The sequence below is a fragment of the Lutra lutra genome, chromosome 6 (assembly GCF_902655055.1).
Source record: "Lutra lutra chromosome 6, mLutLut1.2, whole genome shotgun sequence".
NCBI classification, from domain to species: Eukaryota; Metazoa; Chordata; class Mammalia; order Carnivora; family Mustelidae; genus Lutra; species Lutra lutra.
The window spans coordinates 141,468,122-141,487,443 of NC_062283.1; the positions used below are offsets into that span (position 1 = coordinate 141,468,122).

Sequence of the window (19,322 nt, forward strand, 5' to 3'; positions counted from 1 at the left end):
AAAAAGCTCCTTGTGTGATTTTTAGCTAAAAAGGAATCCAGAGAGGCTGTCCCGATACTACATCTCTTATTTTTTCCCAGTCTTTCATGTTATTGAAATAAATGACTAATTGGCACAAGTTAAACTTTATTTCTTTTTGGAGGGTACATGCTGACAATGACCCTATTTACTTTTTGTAAATCATCTTCCAGGGGGGGAAAAAGAAAGCAGTGAGGAGAAAGATTTTCCCCCTAATAATTTACGTGACAAGTTAAGAGCCAGGGGGAAATACAAAAAATAAATAAAATCCAGTCCTGATTTCAAAGGCATTACAACATAGGACAAGGGTTAGGCGGCCGTGGGCACTGCAATGTGACGTAAAGAGACGTACGGTCTTTGCCTACGTAACAATGCACTAGGAGAAGCTGAAGAACAAAAAGTTTTGGGTTTTATATTTTCATTAAGGTTTTAGGTTAAAAAACAGAAGAGGAAGGCAAGGCATGCTTATATTACACTATGTTATCAAAATTTGCTGAACAGAGTTAATAATAATCAATGATCTTTTTTTAAAGATTTTAGATTTTATTTATTTGACAGAGACACAAGCAGGGGAGGGGCAGAGGGAGAAGCAGGCTTCCCGCAGAGCAGGGAGGCCCATGTGGGGCTCAGTTCCAGGACCCTGGGATTATGACCTGAACAGAAGGCAGAAGCTTAATGACTGAGCCACCCAGGTGTCCCCAGTGATCATTTTTTAACGAGCAAATCCTACATTAAGAAGTTTATCTGCGAAACAAGACTTTTTGTTTCATTGTGTGCATCTATTTGCTAATGTGTTTTTAGTTTTGAAATACGAAATTCTTTTCTCAGCCATAAGTTTCCTGATGCCATTTTCTAGTACAGTGGATTTACTTTAATATGACATTTAGATGACAGCAACAAATCAGCACAGTACACATAAATTAAAGAACGTTCTTTTGTAAATAATTAGAAAAGTAGATACTGTGAGTTAGGAATAGGAAAAACGAGGTGAAGCAGCGGCTGGGGTTTTTGTAATAAAGCTTTGTACAGATCATGAAAGTAATGTGACAGCATTTGGGAACACAGACCAGTACAGCAGCTGCGCGCCACAGAGATGCAGACACACTCACAAGTGGTTACTACGGACAGAGCTGAGACTATGCAATGTTGTGTGCTGGTAGCAGTGAGGTGGGGGTTTGGGAAACTGAGATGTGCTTGATTCTATCAAACATGTTTTTTAACTTTTTTTCTTTTTAAAGATCTTATCTATTTATTTTTCAGAGAGAGAGAGCACAAGCAGGGCAGGCAGAGGGAGAAGCTGGCTCTCTGCTGAGCAGAGAGCCTAGACTCAATCCCAGGACTCTGTGATCATGACCTGAACCAAAGGCAGATGCTTAACGACTTAGCCACCCAGGCGTTCCTCCATCAAACGTCTTAAGTGAAGGTTTCTCTGAACTTTCCCATGGTGAGCATCGAGGCCTGCACCTGGTAGGGCCATCCTGGAACCTAAGGGAACAGTGTCAACAGGTCTGGGTGATGAGCCAGAAAGGCACTGAGCACGTGGATGAAGGAACAGAGAGGGGAAAACAAACCACTCTTGGGACCTCTTTTCTTACAAAGTAAAATGAATTTATTTAAGCTAGAAGAGGAGAAAAGATAGTTTGGCTAATCTGTGATTCCTACCGCATTTGCCTAATGTGGTACAATCACCTTGGTGTATTCTTCCAGACAGATCTCTTCCCTAATAGGGGAAAAGTTCCTTATGATCTGGAAGCCAGGGGCCACATCTTATGCATCTACAGAGATGATGGCCATATTACATGGTGCAAAGTGTTACACAATTAAAAAAAAAAATTTTGTTAGATGAATTTTGTTTATTTTTAGTAAGTTGTTTTGAGTGCTTGTCTTCAAAAATCTTCTGTGCTATCACTATCCCATTTCACAGATAGGGAAACTGAGGCCCAAAGAAGCTGAGTAACTAATGCAAGACCCCATAGTAAGAGTTGAGCCAGAATTCACACAGAGGCAGGGTAACTCCAGAGCCTGTACTCTTACTAACTTTACTATATGCCTGTGTCTTACTGGTTTGTTAAATTAAGAGTATGTTGAGCACCTGCTGGGTGCCAAGCTCCATTCCAGATATTGGAGATACAGCAGCAACCAGACAAACCAGGCCTGGGCTCTCACAGGGCTTACATTCCACTGCAGCAAGTCTGAAAGTATACGTGGAGAAGGGGTAAGGAGAGAAGGAGAAAGAAAAAGAGGAGAGAAATGCCTACTCACTCCTTAACTCTAGGTGTAACAGTTTCAGGAAACACCACGGTTTTCCAAAGCAGCTGGGCCATTCTGCAATGTACCAACACAGTAAGTAAATAAGTAAGTAAGTAAGTAAGATGCAGCTTCTCTGCATCCTCCACAATGGTCACCGTCTGACTTTTGTTTTTATTATAGCGGTTTCTGACATAACGAGCTTCTAAAAAACAACTTTGGATGATGTCACAAATCAACCAGATGAAGTAAAAAAGAGTGGCGCCAGGGTGACTCGGTGGGTTAAGTGTCTACCTTTGGCCCAGGTCGTGATCCCAGAGTCCTGAGATGGAGCTCTGCATCTGGCTCCCTGATCAGTGGGGAGGTCTGCACACCACCCCCACCCCCACTCAACACTTGTGTGCTCTCTCTCTCCCTCTCTCAAATAAATAAATAAATAAAATCTTGAAAGAAGGAAAGAAAGAGAGGAAGGAAGGGAGGAAGGAAGGAAAGAGAGAACAAGGGGGGAGGGAAAGAGGGGGAAGGAAGGAAGAAAAAGAGAGAAGGAAAGAAAGAAGAAGGAAGGAAAGAAGGAAAGAAGGGAGAAAGGAAGGGAGGGAGGGAGGAAAGGAGGAGGAAGGAAGGGTGGGCCCCAATTAATTTAGACACCAGCAGCAGAGCTCCTCCGTGGCTCCATGGGAAAAATGGCCACCCAGGCCCTCAGTGTCCAGGACAACCTCCAGCTATCTGGAGGAAGTTTCCCAGATGGTCTTTCAGTGATCAGTCAGGCTTCTTTTCATTGCAAGACACATATCTTCCTCCCTGCTGTGTCCGTGAAAACACAGGTAAAACACTGTTACGCAGTCAACAGAAAACCAACTGAGAGGTATGTGTTTATTTTCTTTCTTCTCTCCAAATTTACACTTTACAAGGGTCATATCTCATTAAGACAAAAGTAGATCACCAGCATATCAGATCTTTACCAGAAAAAAAAAAAAAGTTCTCTTTAAGTGACTTAAATCAATTTGGGGGTCACTTTTAAATTAAATGTAAAATAATGTTTTTTCTATTGGGGGTATATTTTTACATCTTAAATGCAATTTTTACTTTTTAAAAGACATATTCCAAATCTTACGAATATTTCTTTTTAAAACGTGGCCTAAAACAAATAAACTGTAAAAAGTAAGTGTTGCATTCCTGTAGCAATCAGGTTACATACAGAACAAAATGTTAACTGTAGCAAACCCCAGCAGAGCCACCTCAGCCAATATCCATTCCTAAACACTGCCACAGGCAAAACCAGCGATCTGCCTAGGAACAAGGAATCCACTATGCATGTGGACTTCCCCATTTTTCTTTAGAATTCTTTAGATAGTAGTTTTGTAAAACTCTCGTTGCATGGTTTTTCATTTACTGCTTTGATCTTCTATTTTCTCTCATTGGGAACTCCCACTGACTCCAATTTAAATAAATAAGGTTTGTTTTGAGTTGGCTTCCATGGGAAGGCACTGCTGAGACGCTTATAATCCACTCAGTACAGCAGAGTTCTCTCAGTTCCTTTTTGTACGAGAATCTCACCTTCTTGTTCCAACATTTGTGACTTTCAACATAATACTCTTTTAAAATCATTCTGGAAAGAACTTGTATCTTTCATTTGAGGATCTCACAAAACTTGGTTTCATTAGTACAACACCTCCCTGCCCCATCCCTTCCGAGAGCCAGCTGAAGAACAAAGTAGTAACTTTCGTTTGCCAAGGACGTTAAGATAAGACAGTTAAGAATTTTTTGCACAGTAAAAGACCTTTAAGGTGATCTCTAGGCCATGAGTTCTCAAAATGTGGTCCTCCGACAACCTGCAAATTTATTAGAAATGCAAATCCCCACCTGGATCTATTGAACCAGAAACCTGAGGATTGAGCCCAGACAATTAGTTGTAACAAGCCCTCCAGGTAATTCTCATCCAGGCTAAAGTTTGATAAACACAGATTCCCTCCAAGCCACTGATTTTATAATTGAGGCATCTAAGCCTAAAACTGTAAGTGTCAAAATTAGAATTAGATTCCAAATCTCTTGCAGACTTCAAAGGCATGAAACCCATCAAGGCAAATCTCAACTCCTTTCGCCCTTAACAACTACATGGTTAGCTGAATCTAGTTAACAGGTTCCAAACAAAGCTGGTTTAGGAAATGGAGCCCTGTGATAATTGTTTTCAAAATCCCACCCCAATTCCCTGTATTCATACCTCAACTTTCTCCATACCTCAGCTTTCATAATTTGTTGTATAGTAAACAGAGTATTGAACTGGGACACTAGAGAATTCAGGTCTAGTTGTTTCTACCAGTAACAGCTAAGTGCCCTTAGACGAATCACTTCCCTTCTCTTCTGCTTGCATCTCTATAAAAGCAAGACAGTTGTCCGTATAAAATTGTATAAGAATTTAAGACTCCCTATAGCTCAGAAATTTCAAGATTCTCTGACCATGAGTTTCGTTTTGTCCTCCTTTTTTTTTTTTTTTAATTTACCTCTACACCCAATATGGGGCTTGAACTCACAACGCTGAGATCAAGACTCCCACGCCAGCCAGGCACTCCTCTGACCATGCCTTCTAAATAAATGTCCTCATTGTCACCATGCCAGATGGAAAAAATCCATTCTCCGGTGACTGATCAGAAAATCAAATTCCCAACGTTTGTTTTCACTGTTCCTCCATCCTAAGTCAGACTTAGGTTCTTTAAAATAGCTAACGTGCTACCATTGCTCAAATGCCAAACTATGATTTTGTTGTGGTCATCAAAGCAGAATTTAAAGAAAGAACCACAAAACCAAACAAAAGAAAAAGACTGACCAACAACACTGGATATTTTAACTGTCCCAAGAATAGGAAACTTAACATGCATAGAAGTTCTGTCTGTAGTAATATTTGCATAGTTTGCTTTGTGAATTGACCATAGTTCAAAAACAGCAAGAACATTTTTTTAAATACTTAAAGTAAAAAGTATTATAACATAGGTTAAAACATTGGCAAGGCAGTTACTTTTCAGTTTGCCCGTGAGACGCCATATAAGACATGGCTTTTAGTACATCAGTGCCATTATACACCTATGTAAAACAGTTTGCAACTTCACTGAAATTGCAGTGGAACAGTCCAGAAGGTGAACCCACCGAGACTGCCAAAAAGTCATAGCACCAGTGAAAGAGAGTATGTGGTCCCAGACTGCAGTTACATCAAGCTCTGATCAGACTTTCAAACCAAGATTCTGTGTAGGACATTGACATCTGGAGGGCTGGTGTATTTCTCAGACTTCCTATCAAGGAGACAGCATCATTAATAAATCCCATACAGTGTCTTTCCATCTCTCCTTAGGATTCTCCTAAGTATTGCTATTTAATAGGAAAAGGGCACTTTCCACGAAAAGACCGAAGAGAGAGCTGCCTAATGAAGATCTTCTTTCTACCCATCAGCAAGTCATTGTCTCCTAACTTTGACATGAGTCTCAAGTCATACATTCATTCTGGGTTTTTAATTTCTGTGGAAGAATGCTTTTTTTAAGGATAAGAACCTTAACAGTTAGACACAGAAATAGAGATATTTTGAGCTCCTAAATTAAATTTGAAAGTATGTGAGAAAAAGGAAGAGAAGAAAAAATAACATTACTTCAGGAAATTTCACAAGTTGTTTCATTAAAACAAGCTACAGCAATTTATAGAGAAGAAAAACTGTGAAATCAGTATCACTAAGGATTAAATTAACTTCTTTTGTTAATAACCACATGAAACTACTTCTACATTTTATTTTCTATAAAGAAAGAAAACAAGAAGTACAAAAGGGGCTTAATTCACTTAGTGACTTCATCCAAAGACAGTGGACATTAAGGAAATAAAAGCACAATATTTTAATGGTGACATTACATATATTAGTTAGGCAAAGAAAACTAACTAGAAAGAAAATGGCAGAAAATTTAAGTAAGGAATTTTTTAGGATAGGAATATTATATGTATGCTTCTGAAATATGTTTCTTAAATGGAAAAACAAAGGAATGAACTGAGTACTTATTTAAAATCCATTAAATATATACCATAAAATCCATTAAAATATACCCTAACTGGTGGGTGCCTGGGTGGCTCAGTTGGTTAAGCGTCTGACTCGATCTCAGTTCAGGTCATGATCTCAGGGTCATGAGATGAAGTCCCACATTGGAAGTCACTCTCTCCCTCTCCCTCCCCCCCCATAAAAAAACAATATATATACACTGTGTATCAAAATATACATGTATCATCCCTATCCCTTAGTCCCTCTTACTGGATGTAACCAAATCCCATGCCCGCTGTAAAGGAAACCCACATATGGACTGGACCTGGAAGTAAACTGGCATCAGCACTATCTCCCCACCCCAACCCCCACCCCCTAGTGGCATCTCTTTCCAAGGTAAGGTCAGTCCAGGATCTTCAGGCTGGACCAGACCCAATCTGGGGGGTGTCAGGGAAGGGACAACACCACTGAAGAAAGCCTCCTCCCATCCCAGGGAAGGTTCCCTTGGGTACTGTTTTCCTGTCAAGGCTTATAATTATACTAGGACTTCTGTTGTTCTTGGGCAGAGTACAAAGAGACTTCAGTTTTGGATGAAACTGCTGGCTTAAAAAAATACTTCAGGGGGAAGAAATATCATTGAACCACGGAGTTAGTGAGGACCTTAGAAGTCGTGGTCCCCGACTTCCCTTGGCCTCCTTAGCAGCAGCTTCCAAATGTCCTCTCTCTTCTTCCAGCCCAGGACCTCACTCTCAGAGAATTTTCTCCACTACTTCTCCACTACTGCTACTGGGAGGGAATCCCTTCAGCTGCCTTGAGGCCTTTAGCAGTAGGAGCTGGTTTAATCCGAACAGTAATTCTCTGTTTTACAATAATGGCTCAAAGAGGTTCTGATATTTACCAGCATCACAGAACATGTCTTCATTTATATATCGGCCTTCTATGTCTAAAAAGAAGCAACCCAGAGTTGATGACACTGTGATGTATCATTGAAGTTTGCTAAGAAAATAGAACTTAAATGTTCTTGTCAGGAAAAAAAATGTAAACATGTGAGGTGATGGATATGATCTATTAAGTGACTCAACCTGGGGGAGCCCTTTACAGTGTGTATATATCAAATCACCATTTGTCCACTTCAAATATTTTACAATTTTCTCTGTCATTTGTCAATTATATCTCAATAAAAGCTGAAAAAATAAAAATTAATGAAATGAAATGAAAAATGAAGTGAAACATCCCCGCCCTCCTTCCAGGTTCACATCCCACCCAACCACCTTGCACCTGTCGTCTTGTCTTTTCCTCTTTGCCTCCCCAGAGCCTGATACCATACCAGGCATATGATAAGCACTTAGTATCTGTTGAATGAATCAATAATGAAGTCATTTAACCCAACTTATCACAAAGTCTTTCTGGAAAGTCTCTCCTCTTTAGCGTTTCAAAACGTCTTGCTTCTCCCAACTGACCATCTTCCACACAAGTTGTCTTTCTCGATTTCCTACACTGACCCTTTCCTCCGCCATCAATGTATGTTCTTCCTACTGTGTTCCAGGGAGATCTCATCCACCCCAATAACTTCTCTTATCACTCCTATATTGGGAGCTCTCCAGTCCATACCCCCTGTCCCAATCCCTTTCTTAACCAGACAGCCCCCCACCAACTTCCAAAATATATTTTGACATTGATAATGCAGTATTACATCAAGTTAAACTTGTCGCAAGGACAGTTCACAATCCTGGTCCTGGATCTAAATCCACTCATCTTGCGTGTGTTAACAACAACATCAATCTGCGGCCCAAACCAGAACCTCAAAGCAATGCCTTCAATTCTCTGCTGACTTTGTAAACCATTAGATGTAGGAGAAGAGGGGAAACCTGGGAAAGAGGGACTGAGGGTTTTCCGTTCTGACTTATTCCCACCACTGTTCCTTGAGCAGGTGTGCAAAAGATTTCACAGACTCCAACTGAGATGTGCAGAAAATATGTACTTTCTTTAGTTTGTCTTTTTCCTAAGTCTAGTAAATAGAAAAACAAATTAAAACACAGTCTGATCCAGTGGCTCAGTCAGTTAAGGGTCCAACTCTTGATTTCGGCTCAGGTCATGATCTCAGGGTGGTGAGATCGAGCCCTGCGTCAGGCTCTATGCTTGGTATGGAGCCTTCGTAAGATTCTCTCTCTCTCCCCCTCTGCCTCTGATGCGCTCCTACTGCCCATTTACCTGTGTGCTCTCTCTCAAAAAAAAAAAATAATAATAATAATAATAATAAATAATAATAATAAAAACATAGTTCAACCTAATAATTTAGGGAATGCCAAGTCTTTCTTGGGAAAAAAATACCTAGTTTCTCAAGAAGCTTCCCTGTCTTCTGCTTCTTTCTTGAAATGCTATCCAGGTATATAAGAACAAAGTTATGAGACAGATATGCCTTTGAGGTCTGGGGGAGACACTGTGGTTCACAGCATGATTCCAGAGCTCCTTGTCATCGTAGGTATTGGAAGAACATGTGATGGGGTCCTCTCGGCCTGGTCTGGACCAGAAAGTCTCTGTGGCTCCTTACACCTCACTTGGGCTCCCACCAGCTCCCTTCCCTGAGCCATGGTGCGGGGTTCCATCGAGCCATGCCCAGGTTACCCTGCCATACCTCAGCATTAGCTTCATTTCCACACAGGAACTGAGGCTGAACCTCAGAAAGTACCCACACAGCCATTTTTTTCTGAGGCTCTACAATGGCTGGGCAGTATCTCCCTTCCTTACTCTTGGTAATACCCACTGACTGAATGGGCTCTCACCCTCTCAGAGACTTGGACTGACCGGTGGCTCTCTATACTTAACTTCCCTCCTCCTCACACACTGTCTCCCTTCTCTTCCCCACCATCACTAGCGTCAGGAATTGGTGGCCTTTCCTTTCCCTCCTGCACATCCTGTCCTTTTCCCTTCTGACTCCATCTACAACTGGGGGCAGGAGTCTCTCCTCTCTACTGTGAGAGAATTCTATAAGCTCACTTCTCCAAGCTAACTTGTCAGTATGCCAAAAAAGGAATTAAAAGAATTTGGATAATATTTTCTCAAGATAACGTCTGGCAAGTCTGATATAAATTAAATCTGATGAAGTGACCTTTATCTGGCGGGCTAAGGAATTTTAATCCATCCTAAGGGCAACATGAGGAACCACTGCTGATTATAAACATGATTACATGTTTTCTTTCAAAGACCAATTTGGTGGCACCCAGGTGGCTCAGTTGGCTGAGCATCTGACTTTTCTTTTTTTGAGAGAGAGCACAAGTGGGCAAGTGGAGGTGGGGAGTAGGGAAGAGGGGAACAGTGAGAGGGAGAGAGAATGTGGAGCAGGTTCCAGACCCACCATAGAGCCTGATGCAGGCTCCATCTCACAACCCTGAGATGAGATCAAGAGTCAGATGCTTAACCAGCTGAGCCACCCGGGTGCCCCAAGTGTCTGACACTTGATTTTGGATCAAGTCATGATTTCAGGGTTTTGAGACTGAGCCCCACATCAGCCTCACACTGGGCATGGAGCCTTCTTCAGATTCTCTCTCTCCCTCTCCCTCTGCCCCTACACACTTCCTCTCCCTCAAAAAAAAAAAAAAAAAAAGAAAAGAAAAGAAAAGAAAAATCAACCTGGCTGCTGTGTAGACAGTGGATTAGACAATGGTGCTTCCCAGACTCTTCATCCACAACCTCCATGGAAAATGGTAATACTATAATACTATAAAGCATAACAACGGAACAGAAAGTGGTGGCCCCAGGTCCTGCCCAGCTGCATGAGGACTGAGGGGACACATAAACCTGGATTCCATTGAGCCACTGATACAGTGGGAATCTGGAAGGCAGGAAGCCAGGTAAAAGGCAACCGCAATAATTCATAGAAGAGACAGTAACTATCTAAAAAGTGCCCAGCAATGGATTTGCAGAGATGGGAATGGGTTTGAGGGATACCAACCAGATAGAAGAAGGATGTTATATTTGATTGGACAGCTTGGTAAAACGTGGTGCCAATTCACAGAGATTAGAAGGAGTTTCCAAAGTAGTGGGGGAAAGATTGATGTTCTTGCAAAGTCTGAAGTAAGAAAGACATTACTATGGGGCAGAGGAGTTGCTGATAATATTACTTAGAATTTTTCCAAGTCATATAAGACCGTAGAGATCATGTTGGTCAAGCTGCTCGTTTTACAGATAAGAATCCTTACTGTTTACCTTCCATCTTTTAGGCAACAATCTAGCTGCACTATAAATATCAATCATTATTTCACACCTAACTCTGTGAAATAGCTGTAATTATTTAAGAGTGAGGCGATGGAATCCCTAAGAGATAAGTAACTTGCCTGGACAATTCTGAAATTCAATCACAGAGCCAAGAATCAGATCCTGAGCTCTCTGTTGCCAAAATCACTTATCTTCCTACTATCCTGGATCTCTCTGAAAAGAATGCAACTTATTTTTAAAACCTGCAAGTTTGTATATGTTTGACAACTTCCAAAATTCTTCTATTTTATGTGTAAAGTCACAGAGCCAGTGAATAGTGAGCCAGGATTGGATCTGGGGTTCTGCCTCATCATCAAGTTTCTTTCCACATCCCATGCCTTTCCCTTCCTGAGCAAAGTGCCTGATCAGAAAAAAATTGAAATTGCTTTTTCTCTGTCACCCATGGAGGCTCAACATTTTACCCTTATAGCCATAAGTATATCTCTAACCTCCTCCACTAACGCTGTATCACAATGCCAACTGTCTGCAGAGACTCCGGGTTTCTGGGTGTCAGCATCCCTCTGTGTTACAGGACCCCCACGTTTTTTAAAGCTTTTTTTTCCTTAATATTTTATTTATTTGAGAGACAGCACAAGCAGTGGGGAGAGGCAGACGGAGAGGGAGAAGCAGGCTCCCCACCGAGCAGGGAGCCAGATGCGGGGCTCAATCCCAGGACCCAGGGATCATGACCTGAGCCAAAGACAGAGGCTTAACCCACTGAGCCACCCAGGCTCCCCAGAACCCCCATATTTTGTGGTGTCAAGAGCATTACGTGCAGGCAGAGAATGCAAGAATGTGAACAACTTCCAGTCTTCCCCTAGCCTGTTCAGATACAGGCTGTTACTTCTTTGAGTTCAATTCTAAAAGCCCCAGTTTTTTAAGGCTTTGAAAATGATCTGCACTTAATTCAGTTTAAACCTGATGTCTTTTTCTTCTTATGGTGAGAGACACAAAATCACTGTCGCCATTATGAAGGATGCAACGTACAGATCACATGTGCTCAAATGCCCAAACATAGTCAGGATGATGTCATTTCTGCGTTCAACTCAACCATGCCCTAGCCCCAGGGGAATGACTCCCTGACTCATTAAAAAAGTCACAGCTTTCTACCTGGGTTAGGATATGCCTGGTGATATGATTTCATCTTTACCATGACATTTCTACAGCATTAGGGCTTTTGCTAAGTTAAGCTTCTTAATGATGTATGTGGTTGGTATAAACAAACGCCAGCCTTAACCACCAGCACCGTCAAATTCCTCAGATGCTTCAGCACAATTAAGGGAACTCAGTTGTAGCAAGGCAATTATGTTGTATGGATTAACGTGTAATCCTGAAGAGCTAGAATATCCATGGCAAGCATGAACGTTGCTTTGCTACTGTGGGGGAGAGAAGTCAGATGTGTCAGGGAGAAATTCCAAAGCATAGGTTTTGCCTATAGGCTTCGTGTTTTGGTAACTCAGAGTATCTAACACTCCTGAATTCTTCAGCCTCAGCTGGAACACTCTGGGAAACCCATTCTATCCCTAGACTTGGCACTATACCAAAAGTGCTTTTCTAGGAAAAGAGAGGAGCTGGTTATCCTTACGAAATTTCTTCTAGAGTTTAAATTGACCACTATTTCTACAATTATCACTTTTTTTTTTTTCTAGGAAAGAGAAAGGTGTTTTTTTTTTAATTTGTCTTTGTTTCACATTGGCAAAAAATGCTCTACACATATTCTGACCATATATAAGGTTAGCAAATCAAAGTTAAAAAAAGTTCTAATTACTGCTCATTAAAATGTTTTCTATATTTTACCACTATGTAACAATTCTATAAAGGGCTGGAAAAATAAAATACATTCCCTACATTCAAAGGCAGTGTTAATGCAAAGAAGAAAACTTCCTAAGGAGACAGTGGTGGTTAGTTCTATATATCAGCTTGACTGGGTCATGGCATGCCCAAAAATTTAGTCATTATCCTGTATGTTTCTGTGAGGGTGTTTTTTAGATGATATTAACATTTAAATGGTAGACTAAGTAAAGCAGATCATTCTCCCTAATGTGAGTGGGCTTCAACCAATCAGTTGAAGACCCAAATTGAGCAAAACTGCTGGTTCTTTCTTGAATAAGAGGGATTTATCCTACCTAACTGCTTTTGAGCAAGAACACTGGGTCTTTTCCTGCTTTTAAACTGAACCTGAAACGTGACTTCCTCCTCTCAAGTTTTTCGCCAGCTCCCCCCAAATTAGAGTCTACTTGGCAGCCCATTTAATACCCCTACACATCTTCAGGTGCCTCCAATTTCTGAGCCTTTCCGGGGTTCTGCGGTACAAGTTAGCTTGTTGTGAACTGGTTAGCTTTCAACATCCCCTAATCTAAGTCAGTAACATTTCACCCATTTACTGTTTGGTTTCCAAAATCACTTTGAATCACTTGCTGCCATCTCCCCTCTTCTTATGTTTGTCTTTGGGTTTTATGATTTTGTTTTGGCTTTTTTTCAGAGATACATACATGTATTGATCTACTGGATTTAAGCAGAATTTCCAGGGTTATAATCATCATATGCAAAAGACTGCCTATGGGTTACTAATGGGTGTGTGGTTTCTTCAGGGAGTGATGAAATATTCTAAAATTGATTGTTTTTATGGTTGCACAGTTCTGGGAACTTACTAAACACTACTGAATGCTACAGTTTAAAGAGGTGAACTGTATATTCAAATTACATATCAATAAAGTTATTACATATTTAAAAAAAAAACTAGGGGCACCTGGGTGGCTCAGTGGGTTAAGCCTCTGCCTTCGGCTCAGGTCATGATCCCAAGGGTCTTGGGATCGAACCCCGCATCGGGCTCTCTGCTTAGCTGGGAGCCTGCCTCCCCTTCTCTCTCTGCCTACTTGTGATCTCTGTCAAATAAATAAATAAAATCTTAAAAAAAAAAAAAAAAAACTGCCCAAGGAGCTGAAATCCTTAACAATAGAAGGAGTGGAGCTCTATATACCAAGCTCAAACATGGGTCAGAACTGAGTGGCCAGCTTAATGAATCAGCAAAAAGAGAATTATAATTCAGCATCTCTTCTACCATCCATCACAACTCCCAAGAAAAGCATGACTAAGCATATCTATAGACTTTTGTGATTATAATACAAGATAAATATTTCGGTTTGAAAAAGTGAACTCACAAACAATGAATGAAATCAGGTGAGGCAATTTCATACGATCCACTGATTCAAAAATATAAAATTTAAGGTGCTGGAGTAGGCTCATTTTGGCTGCTTATATCTTAAATGGCTGTCAAAATAGCATTTTGTGGTGAACACTTTTTCTAACAGACTTTATTGAATGATATTTTCGGATCTTTCTGTATATGCCAGCTGTTAGGTTTGGGGGGAAGGCATGTAGTTACTTGAGAACATGTCAAAAGCAGGAGGCATATTCAGTTCATATTTCTCCACCAATTAAATTGTTCCCAGGGAGTAGAAAAGTATCCAGGAAAATTTCAACGAGGTACCAGAAATCTACAGGGATAGCTTTGTGTTTCAGGAACCACTCTGTGGATACAATGAGGGGAAATGACCCACCAGAAGAATAACATCTGGATTTGTTAAACACATTATTAGTCCAGACCTGGTCAGTTAAATGTCATGAGAATGATGATACCGTCATTTAAAAATACGTTTCCGTTGAAACGCCAAAAAAAGTTGGACACAGTATTGTATTGTGTGGCATGGAACATTTGCTCTCCTAACACTGCGGAAAGTGATATTTATTTTTTAGTTTGTGTTTTTATGACTAGCTAATAACTATGTTCTTACGTTGTGGGTCAAAACCTCACTCCCCAAGAAACAAAACAAAAAACTCCCAAACCCAGCACTGGGCAGACCCACTGGCCCTGAGGCGAGCAGAAAGCAAGCTAAGGGAGACTCACATGACCTGCTTCCAGCTGGTGGCACATACACTACATCACATGAACTTCGTGTGGTCACCAGACCTCTGACCTTTAGTTTCCTCACTTATGCCAATCTGACTTCCAGGATGAGGCCGAGGAACAATAGGATCATGCATGTGAATGTCGTCTCTCAAATACAAAGCACTGGCAATGTGAATTATCATCTTAAGTAGACAGAAAGATATAGGAGAAAAAGAAGAAGAAGAAGAAATAAGAAGTGGACCCTGGCCAAGAAAGGAAAGTCTCACCTCCAATTCAAACAATTTTAAGATAAAAGAGATCCTTGGAGAGTGCCCACCAGGGAAACTCTCTTGATGGCTGGTTTCCATACTAATTACCAGTCCCCAGTGACTCTCCCACTCTGTTTCAGATGCACTGAAATGGTTTCCTGAATGCAGGCTGCTTCAGAGCCCACAAAAAAGCACCTGCTGATATCTGGAGAGAATTCAACCATGGCCACAACAAGCAAGTCAGCTTACGGAAAACACCACAGAACGTAATCGTATTTGCCCAGTTCTGAATTGCCTGACTCTACCTATGCAGCACCTTCACGGGCATGAGGAACTGAGGTGATTTTCATTTTCTATTTTTTTGTAAAGATCTTATTTATTTATTTGACACAGAGAGAGACACAGCAAGAGAGGGAACACAAGCAGGGGGAGTGGGAGAGGGAGAAGCAGGCTTCCTGCTGAGCAGGGAGCCCGATGTGGGGCTCCATCCCAGAACCCTGGGATCATGACCTGAGCCGAAGGCAGCCGCTTAACGACTGAGCCCCACTGAGGTGATTTTCATCTGCAGACGGTTTAGGTTCCTGAGTCATGTGAGCGAAGAGTGCAGGAGTGAACAACAGACGTGGTAGCAGGATATCAGGTGAGGGCCTACACAGGCGAGGAGACACAGCTATGCAGTTTTGAATCAGGCACTAGAAAATGGAACTCAAATTTTACAGAAACACAGAAAAGATTTGCTTTATCAAATACAGTCATAGTCAAGGAAGAATTACATTTAATGCTCTTTGGCTTTTGAGGACTAAAATGTGACGCCTTCCACAATGGCAGAATTATTTCATTGAGTAAACTGGCCCCTTGGGAACGTTCTTTAGGAAATGAAAGAAATAATGGCATTGTTATACTCTGTGTCGGCTGCTGGAGTCATGTGTGAGTTAGTCCCACTCCAGAAGGTTAGAGCCTCAGAGGGAACCCCAGTGGCCCCCTGAATTAAAGGACCCATGCCCTCCAGGGAAAGGCCAGCAGCTGAAGCCATAGCTCACCTTGGGTTGGGGAAAGGAGATCAGGAGGTGACCAAATCAATGTAGTAAAGTATTAATAACAAGTAGAACCGTCTGCACACAAACTAGCTCTCCCTTTCTCTTTTAACAACTCAGCCTCCCATCACTTTCTCTCTGCCGCCTTCCCCCACTATAGCTACCTTTGATTTGAACAAATAATCTTTGCAGGGATAAAAATGTCAGAAATGGACAAGGGATCTCCCCCACAGTGCTACTGAGCTGGGGAGGCGGGAAGTGGGAGGGTAGTTCTTTTGACCCTCTTAGGAAGACGTGCTCTAGTAAAGAAAAAACTGCGTGAATTTGACCCCCACCTTCCTCATTCCAATTCTTATCCAGTTGATGGTGCACAGGTCAGTCTCCTTACCCATAAACAGGAGTGTGCAAGTAGTAATATCCATCTTAGAGGGCTGTGAGTGTATGTACATTAAATAAATCACAACATAAAGGCAAGCACTCAGTATGTCTGAGGAGTTATTGTTCTCAAACTTATTAATGGGCTTTGCACTGGGGGATTATTTTTCAGGAAAAAAATCAAACAGGGTGTTAGAGAAGGATTATTGTTCCAAATGTGAAGAAAAGTGTTTTATTAAAAGAAGAGGGGCATCAACGTTAGCTTTGTCAAGAGAGCTCTGTATTGCAAACAATCAGCTTCTTGTTCATTGTCAAGTTCAGTGAAAGTACACAAAGTCCTAGAGACCTGATAATAATTAAGAATATTCACAGGCTTCTTCCTAAGGCTTCTTTTAATCATTGACTCAATATTTGGGTGGTCTTTCCATTGGCCGCTTTTGTTGTTTTATACAATCTCTTGTTCTCAATCTGGAATAAGTGGGGGAAACTTCTAAATTAGAACATGTGCCACAACAGTTGTCCTTTTATGTTCTGATTTTAATAATGAGACGTTATTATTCTGGAGAAACCTTTCATACACTGAATATTGTTTCAAAATCTGTTTATTTACATTTCTCGTGGAACTTTCTATGGCATGCTGTGTTCAGTAGGAAACATCTGTCTTTGGGGTTTTCATCACTGACAGGTGGTTTACTGCAAGGGCATGGCACGCATGGGTGCACACAGATAGCTCCCCAGCAGGGACGCGCCCATGCACACGTGTCCAGTGACATCCACGGCCACATCCTCAGGGGAACACTTGTGTCATGAGCAGAGAACATACAGAGGTGTGGTCCGAGCGGAAATGTCCCCAGAGGTTCCAGGGAAAGTGTCTGTGAGTAACAAGCAGCTAGCCTATTGCTAGGACAGAGCTTTTGGTACTTCATCAATGTCACACTGGGGGCTCTTGTTAAAGTGAACTTCGGCCCTTTGAGGGATGTGCATTTCGGGGAAATTCCAATTAGTTAGCATTGACTTCCTGTTGACATCTCTCTTCCGTGGAACACTTGTATGAGAAGTAAAGTGAGAGTCTCTACTGTTTTGTTTGTGTTAATCTGGTCTTCCCACATTGGACTAATGAGTGAAATCCTCTTATTTTTTAAGATCTATAGTATCTCACAGAAGCCAAGGATTTTGGGGGTGGGGGATCCATAAAACTACAAAGCTCCTAAAGCTAGAAAGCAAATATAGACCAATACTCACTCGATATTTTGTATATCCATATATGTTGTTAGTTTTTCACTGATTGGATTGATGAAAAGTTCCCAGCATTACCACCCAACTCCTTGGAGCTACACTCAATAAGAAAGTGACCCTCTCTACTTTTAGAAGGTGCTGCTAGCAGTGGAGAGTGCACCTGGCCCCATCTGCTCATGAGATCATGTGTGTGTCTCTGGCTCCAGCTCCACATTCAGTGCCTGCACACCGGGAGCCCAAAATCAGTTACTGGGAAAGTATTTACACCATGGAAATAGGCGTATGCTGCTATTCCTCTAGACAGCTGAATGTTGAGCATTACGGACACAGCCTGGTTCTAGGCCTCCTTTGTGAAGCTGATGCCATGGGAGGTATGTTGACCTCAACGAGGCTGCCTAGAGGGCGGCCACAAGGTGATGGGCAAAGAACTAAGGGCACTAAACATTCGGCAATCAACACCTTTGTGTTGGAATATCAAAACTGTTTGCTGAAGAAAAACCACCACAGTGAGGGGTGGGTTCTTTCTTTCCCTTTTATACATGTGATTTGGGGGAATTTTTTTTTTCAACCTAATGCTGTCTCTTCCAGTTTTTCCTATTTGATTTTATGTCTTGAATTTAACCAATTTTTCAAGATACTTTATTTTATTTGGATCATGATTCTTTGAGGGAATTTGTTGTTTGACCTGAGTAAAAGCACTTGTAACTATAAAACGCCACAGAAATACAAAATATGAGTGGTATTTTCATGCAAAGCTGACAAATAATGCCATCAATACTCACATCTGGATCACGGATACAGTGCTAAAGAGGACACTCAGATCTCCCAGGGGCAAAGATGTGGAGGCAGATGGCTTACGAGGGGACCAAAGGAAGCCAGATTGCAAAGCAGGAGGCAGAGTGAGGGAGGACAGAGCATCCTGAAGCGGGTCTGCAGGCTGTGGACTACTGTGGCCTCAGGTCCCTGGACACTAACTCTGTGAAAGACACAGAATCATCAAAGAAGTACATCCTTAGCATTTATCCACTGACTCCCTTCTTCTGGAGGTAGAAGGCTGCCGCTGGAGATGATAACCCCCCAGCATTTCCAGGCTGTGGGGCAACTCTGTGAACAGCTTCTGAGAAAGCTTGTTGCAGCAAAGGTGCGGGAGGTGAACCAACAGTGACACACACAGAAATGGGGCTGTGCGGACAGCATTTCAAAGCTGCAGGCAGAGACAGACCGAAGGGTGTGGCCCAGGGCCCTCGTGGCACCTGCCACAGACAGGACTGAGGGACACTCTTTGAGAACTGCTCATTAATTCCATAAATCTCCACTCCATTATTATTATTAACTGATTAGATCATCAAATATTGACAAGGCACCTACAATCCAGGCACTGTTTTAAGGCTGGGGACACAGCACTAAATAAAATAAAGTCCTGGCTCTCAGTAAGCTTATAATGTAGTGGAGGAAGACAGATTATTTTTAGAACTGATAGTATAATATCAGTCAGCGATCCGTGCAAAAAAGTTTTTTTTATTTCAATAAAAAAGGCAAATGACTGGGAGGTGATTATTTAGAATGGTGGTCAGGGAGTTGCTCTTGGATGAGGGATGGTCTGAGCAGACCTTACATGAAGCGAGAGTGGCCTGCAGGCATCCCGGGAAATGGTCGGCACAAAGGTCTAGAATCAGGAACTACCCTGGTGTTTACGGGACCACAGACAGGTGCTCTGTTACACAAGGAATCCAGTACCAAATGAGCGAGAGAGATGCTCCTGGCTGTGTCAAGCTAAGAGTCTATCAGAAACTACTATTAACTTGAAAAACAATCACACAAATGAATACAAATTTATACATTGTGGTAAACACAAAATTGGATTTGTGTTTTCAAACGATTAGTTTGGCTACCGTAACAAAGACTGAAGGGGGTCAGAGCTTAGGGTCCATCTAAGGCCTATTTATTGCAGTACGCTTTACTTCTCACCATCTGTAAACTGAACACAGCTC

At 41.7% G+C, this 19,322-nt stretch overlaps 1 protein-coding gene across 1 annotated transcript in view; it reads right to left on the reverse strand.

The window, feature by feature from the left end:
- Positions 1-327: 327 nt before the first annotated feature.
- LOC125101693 (uncharacterized) overlaps positions 328-19,322 on the reverse strand; it is an 88,756-nt gene continuing 69,761 nt past the window's right edge. Inside the window, exons 4-5 of the mRNA XM_047732028.1 lie at positions 7,506-7,626; positions 328-404 (exon numbers count right to left, since the gene is read on the reverse strand). Of these exons, the coding sequence (XP_047587984.1) occupies positions 328-404; positions 7,506-7,626 (198 nt within the window). The remainder of the gene's footprint in view (positions 405-7,505; positions 7,627-19,322) is intronic.